This window comes from Elephantulus edwardii, unplaced genomic scaffold (assembly GCF_000299155.1).
Source record: "Elephantulus edwardii isolate Elephantulus edwardi_28Jun2011 unplaced genomic scaffold, EleEdw1.0 scaffold00011, whole genome shotgun sequence".
Classification (NCBI taxonomy): Eukaryota; Metazoa; Chordata; class Mammalia; order Macroscelidea; family Macroscelididae; genus Elephantulus; species Elephantulus edwardii.
The window spans coordinates 9,065,592-9,079,083 of NW_006399761.1; the positions used below are offsets into that span (position 1 = coordinate 9,065,592).

The 13,492-nt window shown below is 40.4% G+C and overlaps 1 protein-coding gene across 2 annotated transcripts in view; it reads right to left on the bottom strand.

The window, feature by feature from the left end:
- Window positions 1-13,492, bottom strand: part of NRXN1 (neurexin 1) — a 1,383,864-nt gene that overhangs the window by 1,234,442 nt on the left and 135,930 nt on the right. For both annotated transcript variants that reach the window (XM_006880912.1, XM_006880911.1), the window contains exons 3-4: window positions 11,368-11,397; window positions 10,557-10,568 (exon numbers count right to left, since the gene is read on the bottom strand). In XM_006880912.1, the coding sequence (XP_006880974.1) occupies window positions 10,557-10,568; window positions 11,368-11,397 (42 nt within the window). The remainder of the gene's footprint in view (window positions 1-10,556; window positions 10,569-11,367; window positions 11,398-13,492) is intronic.

Here is a 13,492-nt window from a genome sequence, read left to right on the forward strand (position 1 = left end):
GGGGCAGAGTTAAGCAGATCCTCTAGGGATCAAAAGTACACAAAATTCACAGTGATCAAAACAATTTATTCCAGGGGACTGATGGTCATGAAGACAGTGCACAACCAGTTAGTGCGTCATCCTTCCACTTGGGGTGACCAAGGTCAGGACCAACTCCATGGCCAACAACAAGAGCAAGAAGTCCGTTAAGGCCATGAGGCCTTTTCAAATGCTGTACATGAATTTCTTGCCCACAGAGTAGGGCAATGAGAGATTTATCTTCGTCAAGGGGACACACTGGAGGCCTCCTGCACATGGCATGGATTATGCAGCATCTAGCACAGAGCTGCTCTGGCTCCTGGACGTGCCCTCGCAGAGCGCATCAGTACTCTTCAGTAACTGGGGTGTTTGGGGAAAGAAATGATGATTTGATGTTACTCTGATGACATGATCACCTTCTCTTCTTCCCCTGGAGGAGCTTGGCTCTCTTGCCTTCTGCATTCCTCTCAGTGCCTTTTACTGGACGCATGTCATTCTTTGAACCACTTCCTTTATTTGCGAACTTTATTTTTCAAATGCCGGACAATGTGTTTCCATATACTGCATTGCCCCTGCCTGGTCTGTGTCGATGTGCCATAGCAACTCTGTCTCTTCTTTCTTAATAGATATGGGTCCAAATTTCCACTAACCTAATAAAGTGTGATCTTTATGCACAAAGACACGAGCCTTTTCTACTTACTGCCTTTCCCATCACAAAGTCCAGCTTTCTTAAAAATGTAACTATGATTAACTATTTAACCACTCTGCAAAAATATACCTATGGAGTCTTTCTACATGATGCCACATTTTTCTGCTCACTGTATATTCTCTCTCTCTCTCTCTCTCTCTACCATGGACCTCTTATGGGCAACAGGAGACCTGCAATGATTGACAGCTCAAGTCTTAACTGAGTGGTCAGTGGCTTGAATCCAACAAGCACACCACTGGAGAGGCATGTGGCAGTTGGCTTCCATAACAACACACGAGTGAGCCATCACAACCCTGGATACCTTAGTTGGCCATGCTATGGCGTGTGGGCCACTGTAAGTCTGAATCAGTGTGATGGTGATCTTATCACCAGGCCACCAGAGCTCACTACAGACAAGGATCCTAAAATACCGTACAAAGTGTCCATTGGGGAGTATGACCTAGTGGAAAGAAGTTGCCCTACAATGCTGAAGGTCTGCAGTTCAGGGCCACCAGCTGCTCCACAGGAGAAGGATGGGCAATCTCCTGCCATGTGATTAACAACCTCTAAAAACCCACCAGAGGGTCAACTTTGGGTCAGTTCCAACTCTGCAGACACAGTAACTACCATACAAAGTTTGATTTTTAGTCTGGGGTTTTTCTTAGTTAATGCTTTTCGTAACACACGTTTCAATGACCTTTACAGAAGACTTGAAAAGATCCCAGGTACACTTTTAGTGATATGAAAGCCAACCACTTCGTTTCTGCATTCTCGACCCTTTCAAAATAGATCAGCTTCTTATTACACAAAATAATAACCATGCTTTCTATAGAGAACAAAAGTATTATGGAGTATGTCAACACATATTGCATGTTACTGCATAAGCGAAAGTCAAGAAGGGAGGAAGGGAGTAAAACCCCACCACAACTGAAACATTCTCACTATGATTAGCAAATTATCACCTCATAGAGAGAAAAGTTTAATTAGCTAAGTTGGTAGAACTGGCTGCACCTAAGACTTCAGGGGATGGGGGAGGATATAGATGTTAGAGTGGCAGGAGATGTTAAAAGTACTGTAATCAAGTCACTAGTGGATCTAGCCAAACAAAATCACCTGTCACAAACCCTAATGACACCATCACCACCCTCATGCCCCTAAGAGCTCTGGTGGCCTAGTGGAAAAGAACTGCACTGCAATCCCAATGCCACACGGTTCAAATCCACCAGCTGCTCTACAGGGCAAAGATGGGCAATCTCCTCTTGTACGATTAACTGCCTCTGAAAACCTGCTGGAGGCTCAGCTATGGGTCGGTTCCAACTCGAAGGTCAGCAATAACAACAACTGTTGATGAGAAAGAGCCCTGGTGGCCGAGTGGGTAGGAAGTTGCACTGCCAACTCAAAGACAAATGGTTTGAATTCACTACTTGATCCACTGGAGAAAGATGGGAAATTGCCTCCTGTGGGATTTACAGCCTCTGAAAACTAGTCAGCTATGAATTGGTTCCAACTTGATGGCTCCTAACAGCTGATGCCACAAAGTCCCAGAAACCACTGGTTCAGAACGCTGGTGAGAAGGTCAGATGAGCAGTCCTGCATCAAGATCTGCCCCCCTCTGTACACAACAAGACATATGTGAAGTAGTACAGCAAAAGACGAACGATGCATCTGTCTAATAGGCCATTCATATCACCCTTTAAAATTAATGAAAAGAGCAATAGCAAATCAAATAGTGCTTACTACCCTCACCTCATGATCTGGCTTTCTCTGGGGCCAACTGGATCCTGTGTCATTTCTCCACAGCACTGGCTAAGTTCACTTCACCCACAAAGTGCCACTGGGTGAATGTAAATCAACCACACTGACGTTGGGAAGCAATTCAACGTGTGCGCACTGCTTATTGTTGGCCAGACGATTCCTTCTCTTGATTTAGAGCAATACTCACTAGAAAGGCTACCACAATAAGCCACCGCATAATTCTTTCAGGTCAGCACAACGTCAAATATCTATCTGTTGACTAAGCTTAGTAAATGTCTGACAGATTTTCCTGCTCACAATCTACAGAAATCCTACAGTGACCTTGTGAGTCAGGATTTCTCTGCGAACCGGAGTCACAATGGGCCAATTGAGGGATTCCCTTCCCTCTGGCAGGACTTCAATCCATTCTAAATTTGATTGTTTCCTTGAATGCAGTAATTTCATTTTCTCCAAATGTCTGCCGACTTTACAATGCCAAGTCCACAAAATGAAACGGAAAACTGGGTCAGTTGACCAGGTAATTTAGGCCAAAGCAAAAGAAGAAAATAGTGCCTCAAAGCCCCAAATGAACCACAAGTAATTTTCATATTCTAAATCAGTTTAGTCATTGTCTCAGTGGTTTCATTTCTAGCCTGTGGCGGGGTGATGTAATGTTTGGGGTTCCCTCCTTCCCAATGAGAGAAAATGTCACTCTAAGTTCACAGCTTTGGTGACATCACTGCACTTTTCCTATTTCTAGCTAATATTAATAATTAACTGAACCTGCTGGAGCTGCAGGTAGCATGGGATTAAAAATCCAAATATGTTGCACTGGGGAAACCTTCTGTCAAAAACTACTTTAAAGTACAATTTAAACATTAAGAAAACCTGATCTAAGCCATGGGGTTTTCAATTGCTTCCTATGCAACTAAAAGTTGGACAATTAATAAGGAAGAAAAAAACAAAACAGCTGCAGTCTTTGAACTCTAGTGTTGAAGAACACCAAATATCCAAAGGACTGTCAAAAGAACAAATCTGTTGTGGAGAAGTACAATCAGAGTGCTCTGCAGAGGCAGGAATAGTGACACCCTGGCTTTCAAACACCTTGGACATGTTGTCAAGAAGGAAAAGGAATCATGCTGGGAGAACTAAAGAGAGGAAGACCCTCACCCTCACTGGGATGAACCGAGAGAAGGTTCAACAGCCTGAGCTAACAACAATCAGAGACCACAAGGGCGGTGTAGGGTAGGGCAAGGTTTCAACCTGTTGTTCACAAGTCTATGCTCCTGAGTAATGATCAACTCAAAGACATCGACAACAGACGCACTTCGGCTGTTACTCTTCTGAATGCGTCACCATGTAGACAGGGGTCATGACAACTGACAGGCAAACAAAAGCCAAAAAAGGACAACGAGGCCTGATGGCACCAACAGTGTGAATTACAGTTGGTGACTCCAACGGACAGCAACACCGTACAACAGATTGAAGCCTTGCCCCATCTGGGCCATCCTCGCAATCTCTGCTGCTTGTGGGATAATATAATTCCAATGTATAAAGACATATGTAAGCCGAAAAATGTAACTATTTCAACCCATGTGTTCGTACTTCTTGTCATTAACTTTCAAAAAACCTACTATGGAATGTCTGTACAGTATGAACAAAACTCGCTGTCCCACAGAAAATAGTCTCTTCTTAGTGGTTTTAGTAATAATAACTTAAGACAGAGGAACCTTTTTTTGTCCTCAGAAATGCAAGTTAATTGATTCTCATTTTAAAGAATAGGAAGCTCTAAGCATGGCAGTTTTAGTTGTTGTTGTTGTTGCAGATTTGTACTGTGGAGTCAGAACTAACTCATAGCTGACCCTTCAATGGGTTTTCACAGACAGTTAACTGCGTGGAAGACTGTACATCTATCTCCTAAAGTGACGCTGATGGATTCGAACCTAGTACCTATGGGTTGGCAGCGTAGCTCCTTATCGCTAGACCACTAGAGCTTCTTGAGTTTTATTACTGCTTTTATTCAGAGATTGTTCTACCATTGTAGTTCTTCAATATAGGTGCTTTAGCATAAGACAATTAACTACAAAACTGGATTCTTTGGGGAAACATACCATTGACTGTATAAACATTTTTTGTGGACTGAAGAAAAAGGCAAAAGCCCTTTGAGTGTACCTACAACCTGAGGAGGAGAAAAACAAGACTAGTTTTCTTTTTTTGAGAAACACAACACAAATTACTTCTGCCTGTGAAACTTTCCCTCATTCATAAGTCACAACGAATCATCCTATGTAGAAGCCAATCATCCGAAAACTCTCTTTCCATTATCTATAAATGCACAGAAACATGGAAAAGTGAATTATCCCCTTTATAAAGTAACTCCATTTAAGAGTGTTTGCTAAGGGAATTTTGAGAAAAAAAACCAAACAAACAACAAAATCTGTGGTTGTGGATGGAAGCGACTTTCAAATACTTTCCAGAATTCTCCAAGGCCACCTGGATTAGACAGGAAAGGAGAGAGATCAGGCTCTCATGCCAGGTCTCCTTACATTCCACTCAAACAGAAAAATTCTTCATTGATTGATTTCTTCATCCTTCACAGGAAGATATTTCATCAAGCAAAAAAGATTTGAAAAATCAGTGAATCATCATAATGCAAAAATAAATACCCAATGAAAATTCCAAAATGAAATTGTATAAACTCAGAGAAAGTCAGTTGTTCAGTCACTTAACATGATGAGTATCCACATTCCCCTCTCGTGGCTCCTGGAGATCTATCAGAGAGAGCCAGAGACCTCCTCCACCTCACAGAGTATATATTCCGAGAGACAAAGGTAAACAATAAACAGCAAACATAATGACACTTAACTGCTGATAAAAACTATGTGAGAGAAATCAGATCAAGGTATTTGAGGAAGAGAAGCAGACTACAGTATGAAGGAGGTGATCAGGGGACACCTCACTGAGAATGTGAAAGTCTTGAGGATGTGAAGACTATTGGCCAAATATTCAAGGTGATTTTCCAGCGCACAGATAACTATCAAAATGAAGTGAGCTCTAGTGGCCTCATGGCAAGAAGCTGCACTGCTATCCCAAAGGTGCAATGTTCGGATCTACCAGATGCTCTGCTAGAGAAGGAGGGGCAATCTCCTGCACCAATCAGATTCCATTTGACAGTACACACACAAAAGAAAATATTATTTTAAAAAAAAACTATTGAAATCATTTTCCCATCTTCATGTGGGGGAAAAAAAACCTTAAGAATTTCAATACAATCAGTGTCCTTTGACATTCATAAAGTTTCTGAACAGTGCAGGGAAGTAAATATTATGGAATAAATGAGAAATAAAACTTGTGATTCCACACAGAAGAAAAGGAAGCATGTTTTTAAATGAAAGAGGTTACACAATAAAACCTACAGCAATTGGACAATTAAAACAGACATTCGGATGGCGGGGAAGAAGAACAAACTGGGGAGGAGGGTAGAGAGAATGGTGCAGCAATGAAGGAATGAAAACTCAAAATCCCTGTAAATGTTCATTAAAACTAATAAAATTTAATAAAATAAAAAAAGTTATAAAACACACGTCATGATGGTGGTGAGTGGAAGCAGAGAATCTCACTGACAGATGGGTCATTGCTGAGAGAGGGTAAGTGAAACCATGCAAACAAAGGGAAATGTATAAAAATAGAAAAAGCTTTATTCTTCTCTAGAGAATAGATAGGTACTTAATCTATCTCAAAAGAAAATGAAACAGAATAGCAGTTATGATGTGACATAATAAAGTTTTAGAACATATAATATTGGATATTTTTCTCTGATTAGCTGTAATAGAATAAAACGCATCTATGTGTCAATATCTCTAATTAGGAAGGGGAAAACACATATATTTTTATTTTCCTTAGAAACTGTTATAAACCATGAGCTAACTTTTTATCAATTACAGTAAGGTTTGTGTATTTTTTTTTTTTTAAACCTGTGGAAGGATATCCTTGACAGTCCTACACTGGTCTTCTGGTAAAATGGAAATCTTGGATGAACAAAAGCTTAATGTTCATTTGAAAGAATGAGTGTGCTCACAGAATACGAGGCCGCTTATATTTTTACCTGAGAGTTCACCACCCAGACGAAATTTAGACACAAATGGTACTGTGAGGGTAAAAAAAAAAAAGGAAAAAGTATAATAAAATAAACCAACACACAGGAACCAGACACACATCATCACAGCAACTGTAAGTTTCAGGAAAACTCATGACCTGCAGTAAAAATTAGGAAATGAAATTGGATTGTTGTGATTACAACCTCAAATACAAGTCCATTGGCTTTACTTCCCACTAGACTCCTCCTTGTGCACGTGCACGTGATGACGGTGACCTTCCTAGAAGGCAATACTGCGGCACTGGGAAGAACAAAGTTTAAAGCCAGAAGCAGAGGATTCCACGTAATCTGTTGCTACAATTATTTTTGGTTTTTTTGAACAAGTTGGTCTTCCCGCTTCATCCCCTACTTCATGGACTCTAACCTTTTATATGATCTCCTTTGGAAGTCTTTTCCAACGTGCCCTCTAAAAGAAATACTTCAGTCATGAGAAATGGCAAATTCAAAATGCAGTCATAACATACCACAGTAACACAGTGATACAATGTAAATACAATGGTGAAGATAGAGACAAGCTTCCTGCTCCTGGAGAGCTTACAGTCTAGTAGGAAACAGTAATCAGGTATGTCTAACCACACATCACATTTTATAATTACGATAATTTTGCTTGTCATGGGAGGGAAACAAAATGGGCTTGTCTCCAGGAACCAAAGCAGCAGCAAGCCACTGGCAACTCTCGAGACAGGATCTAACTATTACCTAGTCCTTATACATGGGCTTGCATTTGTAACTAAATTGGCCTTTTCATGATTTAAAGTGGTCCATATCTGTCAGGCAGCCCTGGCCTTAAAAGAAGAAAACGTCAGTCAACCAAGTGTCTCAATGAAGTGACCATTAACCAGACACACACACCCCCAAACAAATTCAAGGGAAACAAATCCTAGACAAGTGTATAAACCCAAATTCTGAATGAAAAGAGAGTAAGTTATCATTCTAAATGTCCCTGGTAACAGTAACACCGACAAGCTTCCAACAAAAAAAAAGACAGCAAAGATCATTTCCTGAAGATGATGTAGATCCAGCTACCAACAACCAGCACAGGTGCCTGGGTGCTGTCTCTCTTCCAGTGTCCCAAAGAAAGCTTGAATTCTTTGGAAAAAGTTTCTTCTTAACCATATCCAGTTAAAAGAGACAGACATATACATGTTTTGAAAAGAGGAAAGCAAATGCAAATAAGGGATTTAAAAGAACCAATTGAAATCACGAGGCGCAGGTCTATGGAGTGGGACAGCCTTCATGTGACTCATTCATTCTTGTCATTGTATCTGACACATTAACAGTGCTCTTTAATAACTGGGTTAAGTTCTCCCAAGCACATGGTAAATTTCTAAATTCGGAAACATCACAAGTGTGGAACAAGCCACAACAAATCTGTATGGTTACCCAAATGCAGTTAAGTACTTAATCTCTGAAGAGAAGCCTGGTATAGAAAGAAGAGTTAGCAAAAGCGGTGTTCTCTTTACATGTCATGCTTATATTTTGTTTCTGTTGTTGTTGTCGCCTTTTGCTTGTTTTTAACAAATAGTATTTCTCTATTATCAGCTATTTAGGGGGAAAATATTGACCCACAAAGAAGAAATTAAAGGGACAATGATGATGTTCTTGGATCGAATTTCATTTCTAAATTCAGAAAAGCAAGACAGAAGACCACAGAGGTTCAGTACTGAGCCCTTTAGTTCAGGACACCTTTGGGAGAAACTGGTGTGGAGAAAAGCACTCCCGGATTATACTGTGAAGGAAAGAAACGTAAGCCATGTGCTCGCGTGCAAGCTAACTGTTTTATATTGGACAGTTTAATAGTCATTTTATGTACCTAGGATTTAATGTGCTTCACGGAAATTTCTAGAGCTCTTCTTCAAATAGATAACTCTAAGTGAGACCCCTCTTCATCCTCTTTCTACCATTTCTGAATTCTAATTTCAACTTACATCATCCTGACTGCATTTCCATTCTGCCCTTATTTATACACACACATCCACATGTTTTCTTTCCCTGCGCTGATGGTGGGTGCTGTGTCATAACCACAGCTTTCCGGTTTTTTATTTAGCCTTGACCTGAAGTGCACATTTGTAGAATTAAATTGCTCATTAATGATGACATATCAATCATTTTTCTCACTGCTGTCCATTTAATCAACAATTAAAGGTCATTCCTATGTTGGCACATTATTTAAGTTCAGCTTTTAAATAAAAATATTTCTTCATTTAACACCAAGGAACATTCTGGTCCAATTAATAAATGACTCCCCTGGAGGGGGAAAAAAATAAAATTCTTACTCCCTGTAGTTCTGTGCTGAGGGTGGGGGAATCTGGTGAAAATCTAAGTCAGTATGATTGGCACATCTGCCACCAGAAAAAATTTACATTTAAGACAGACATCACAAATCTGAATGTAGTTACATGACACCGATCATTTATATCAACATAAATACCCACTGAACAGAAACATGAACTATCCCATACGGACAGTTACATATCTGAGTAATTTTAAACCATTTTAAGATTGACTTTTGCACAAAATTATGAACATCATTGTAAATTATACATAAATTTTGTGTACACACATGTATTGACATAAATACAAGCGTGTGCACACACACACACACACACACACACACACACTTCACTGAACAGTAAAATCAATTCTCAATACAGTTCCCCTTTTGTCATCCAGAGTCTTTTACTTAAAGAAATGCTGGGAAACCACAGAAGTGGAAATTTAGACTCAGTGAAAATTTTTAGAAAGCACCCCAAATGGTACACAAAAATTGCCAACCATCTGATCTTGTCAATTGCAAAATTTCTAGAATACTTAAAACAAGTTTCAATTCTCCCTTTTTAAGTGGTTGGTTGACTAAAATCCAACTGAAATGGCATAAGTCTATCTTCCTGTTACTGTGTCAAAGAACCTAAACAGCATTTCTTTATAAGGTTCTGTAATATGTATCTGAAATTTTGACATCTTTTCTTACTGACTGCCCAGCTCATGCTCAGGTGCTTTTGTCAAAGAAAAAAAGGTTCCTTGCTGGATGACATGAACGTTAAGAGTGCAGAACAGTGAGCTTTAGCCCAAATGCCCAGGGATAAGATTCAGAGCACTAGAAAGGTTCAGCGAAAGCAAGGATCTGACAGACTCCTGCGTTTAAAAATACTCATTCAGACTACACACCAAGGGAACATAAACTAGTACACAGTTAAAAACTGGCAACAAAGGCTACTGTGTATCATGACAATAGTTGCAGAGTGTCCGTTTTTGTTTTAATAAAAGCAGTCAAGACTGGTGTGTTCTCACTGAATGCTTCTAAATGGCAACCTGCTCAAGCTCCTGAAATTGCCACCCAAGCCTTCAAAGCAAACGCATGCCTGACTTACCAAGCGAAGCAGTGATATCTACCTGGTTGGTAATGTTTTTAAAGTGGAGTTATGATGCACAGAGGTGAGCATGAATCTTCCTGGCTCCTACAGCAAACTGCCTTCCCAGGTGCTTATGGAGCTAACGTGGCTGCGTGACACGGAGCAGGTAACAGACGACGAATTCACGGCAAGATCATTTCAATGCTATGCATGCTTAGACTTACATCTCTCAGTGCAGAATGGCTGGGGCGGGTGTGCTCCAGGGTTGAACATTCAGGGATGGGATGTGTGTGGTGACTACAACTCCTCAGTGAGCTGTATTTAACTGATACTGCAAGAAACTGACAACAAAATGTGCAGCTACTTTCTAAATATGCTAATTATGCAAGCAGCCAGCATGAAGAACTAACTTTAAAGGGGGGGGGGGAGAAGTGAAATATCTGGATGGATTTTTTTTTCTTACCGTCAATACATAAAATATACATTAAGACACATACCTACCTCCCAGGGCCCACTACCAATGCCAAAAGGTCTAAATACACATTGTTGATAACACACACGGTCATTTGTATAGATTGTAGTAAGAAGAAGTAAAATAATGTAATACCTTTACTTTTACCTATGGGTTTGGTGAAATGGTTCCATGAAGAAAGGATTTCCACAGAAAGAAAATAAGAGGAGAGAAACAACAGTAAGAATTATGAGCACATGTAAATGCATCACTACCTGAAAATAAAACAACACAGGGGAGTTTCAACAAGGGCCCAAAGACACAAGGAGAGGCAATCAGCTCACATGGCGAATTCGGCCTTTTGAAAGGCACGTACATGCAAGGACATCAGAAGACCCATGCTCGTTGAAAAGGTCACACAAAAGGCAAGTTCACAATGACCAAAGGCAGGAAAAGGACCATGTTGGTGGCACACTGTACTGAGCCTTGTAGAAGCCAGATGGCAATGATGTCTGCATGTTCCCCACCACCATGCATGGCTGACAAGTGGGCTTTTCGGTGACCCAGCAGCACAGGCTTGAGGCTTTTTGCTCACGTGGAGTGCCTCGGGATGATTCCACGCTTTCTTTACTCTAACCACCCTTCGCTGCATATGCTGACAAAGGCATGGAAAGTTTAGTCCCCAGTTTCTTAACGTCTCATTTATTTGCAGATATTAGAGTGTAAGGGATGAAGGAACGTAAGAGTGGAAAGGAGCAAACCAAAACCCAACCAACACATCAAGAGGGCGGTGGGAGGAAACACATGAGACGAGGGGAGAAAAAAGAAAAGTGAACAAAAAGTATGCATGTCATTTGCAGCCAGAGAGTTTGCAAGCATTCAGCCACCCTTCGCAGTGATGGTGTGAGAGCAGCTGAGAGAACAAGAAAACACTGAAAGCAGAGTGGAAAAGGAACAGAGCCCATACCTTGGTCGCCCATCATCAGGTGCGCCAGACCTTGAAGGGAAACAAGAGCATAGTCAGCAATCAACAAGGGATCATGGGAAAGCAGGGTTGTCATGGTGACAAAAAGGTTCAGTCACAGACATCTTGTTGCCTACGAGACATGTCTGTACCACAGAGGCAAATCCAAAAGTGGTCTTTGAACCCCTGGTGGATGCTTTGGGGCAAAGAGTTCTAAAACTGTAATTTCAACATTGGGGAAATGCTGCACTGCGTATTTTTTATGTCTTTTATGGATTATTCGGAGCATAAAAGCATGACTTAGAATCCAACCAAGCCCTAAAATTTTGCCCTTCAAGCCCTTTGACGAGACTCTCTTGTGTACACTGCCCTCAAAGGGCTTGTTATTCTCCAGTTATAATTTAAAAAAAAACACAAAATCAACCAAAAGAATACCTGAAATATGGGCTGGGCCTGATCTTTTTCCCCTCCTCAAAAAAAAACAAACAAAAAAAAAACAGTTTCATAATTAAATGGGAAAAAAAATCCTTAGTCACACTGAAATGATAATGCAGAAATGTCTCCTCTGACACATGGAGAAACAGAAAAGGCTTGTTCAAATACCAAAGGGTGGGGGGAGGGGAGAAACAAAGAAGGGGAAATAAAAAAAGATCATTAGACATGCACTTGAAATGTTAGAATTGACTACAAGGCAATGTTTTTAACAAAAAACCAGATTCCTTTTAAATGGGCTCCAATACTTTTCCTTTAGTCCCCAGGACTAGAAAGGAAAGGAGAGCACAACAACCTATCCTTTTATGTAAACATTACTTACATGTTGACCCGTGAATTAAGCGAAGGAACTATTCACATTTAAAGGCAATAATTCAGATATGTTCTTAAGGAAGTTTTCAAAAAGAAGAGTCAATTCCTTTGGTTTATTTCTTTATGAACTCTCACTTACATTTTCACACCGAAAGTTACTTCTTTTCTGGACAATAAATCCTAAGAGAGTTTTATTTTTTGTTTGTTTTTGTTTTTTAAAACAAGGATTTCTGTTTGCTTGTGGTTTTGTTGTGTTTTTTTTTTCCACTATCCAACCTAATTTTTTATTGAAAGGCATGATTTTTTCCCTTGATCCAAAATGTAGAACCAAGTCTACTCGTCAATCTACATAAGCTCGTATTTCAATAAACCTTATATTTTCATTTTTAAAAGTTATTTAAATAGGTTTATGATGAATAATGTAAAATTACACACTATTTATACCCATACTGAAATAAACTAGGCTATCTAAGGTTAAAAGGGAATTTAAGCATGCCTGTGGGACAGATATGGTTATAAGCATCATATAATCACAATGTAACATAAAATTATTTCATATTTTTCTGTTTCCTGTCATGTCGCTTCCGCATTGTCAGAGTAATCTTTAACAGTAACAACATAAAACTTTCTCACTGGCTGCAGGTGAGTGAGAACCTCCTTCTAGCTGACCCTCCAGTGGGTATGAGACTATGAACTGAATGGGAGGAGACAGCCCATCTTTCTCTCTCAGGATTCCTGGTGGAAGCAAACTGCTGGACAGCTGTGGTCTCTGGACTGGCTGCACACCGCCCTACAGGCTCTCTCCCCAGTGCTCCCTAGTGATGACAGTTAACACACAGAAGAATGGTGTGCATGTTGAGGTTGCTGTTCAGGCTACACAATTCTTCTTTCATTTCCATTTAAAAACCACTATATATAATTCCTCAACAGAACTTATCACGTGTAGGTGAATTAAGGGAAGAAATTAGTTCTGTATTAGAAAACTATTTAGAAAATGTATGAGACACTTGGAAGCATTTCTAAGGTGTGCCCTGGATGGTACAAATGGTTAAACACTGGGCCCTCAACAGAAGAGCTGGTGGTTTGAAACCACCCAAAGTTACTTCAATGTCAGAGCCTAGAGACTGACTTGTGAGAGACCAACAGCCACTGAGCGGCCTTCTGAGGATGGCTTTGCTCTGCAGCGTCATGGACTGGAAGGAAACGGCCAGCCACGAGCCTGCAGTGATGTGGCTTGTGACCCCACATTAACAAAGGCACCCGAAGTCACGTCCTCCAAGCTCATCCTACCCAAAGCTACCCTAGAGGACAGAGCAGAAGTGCC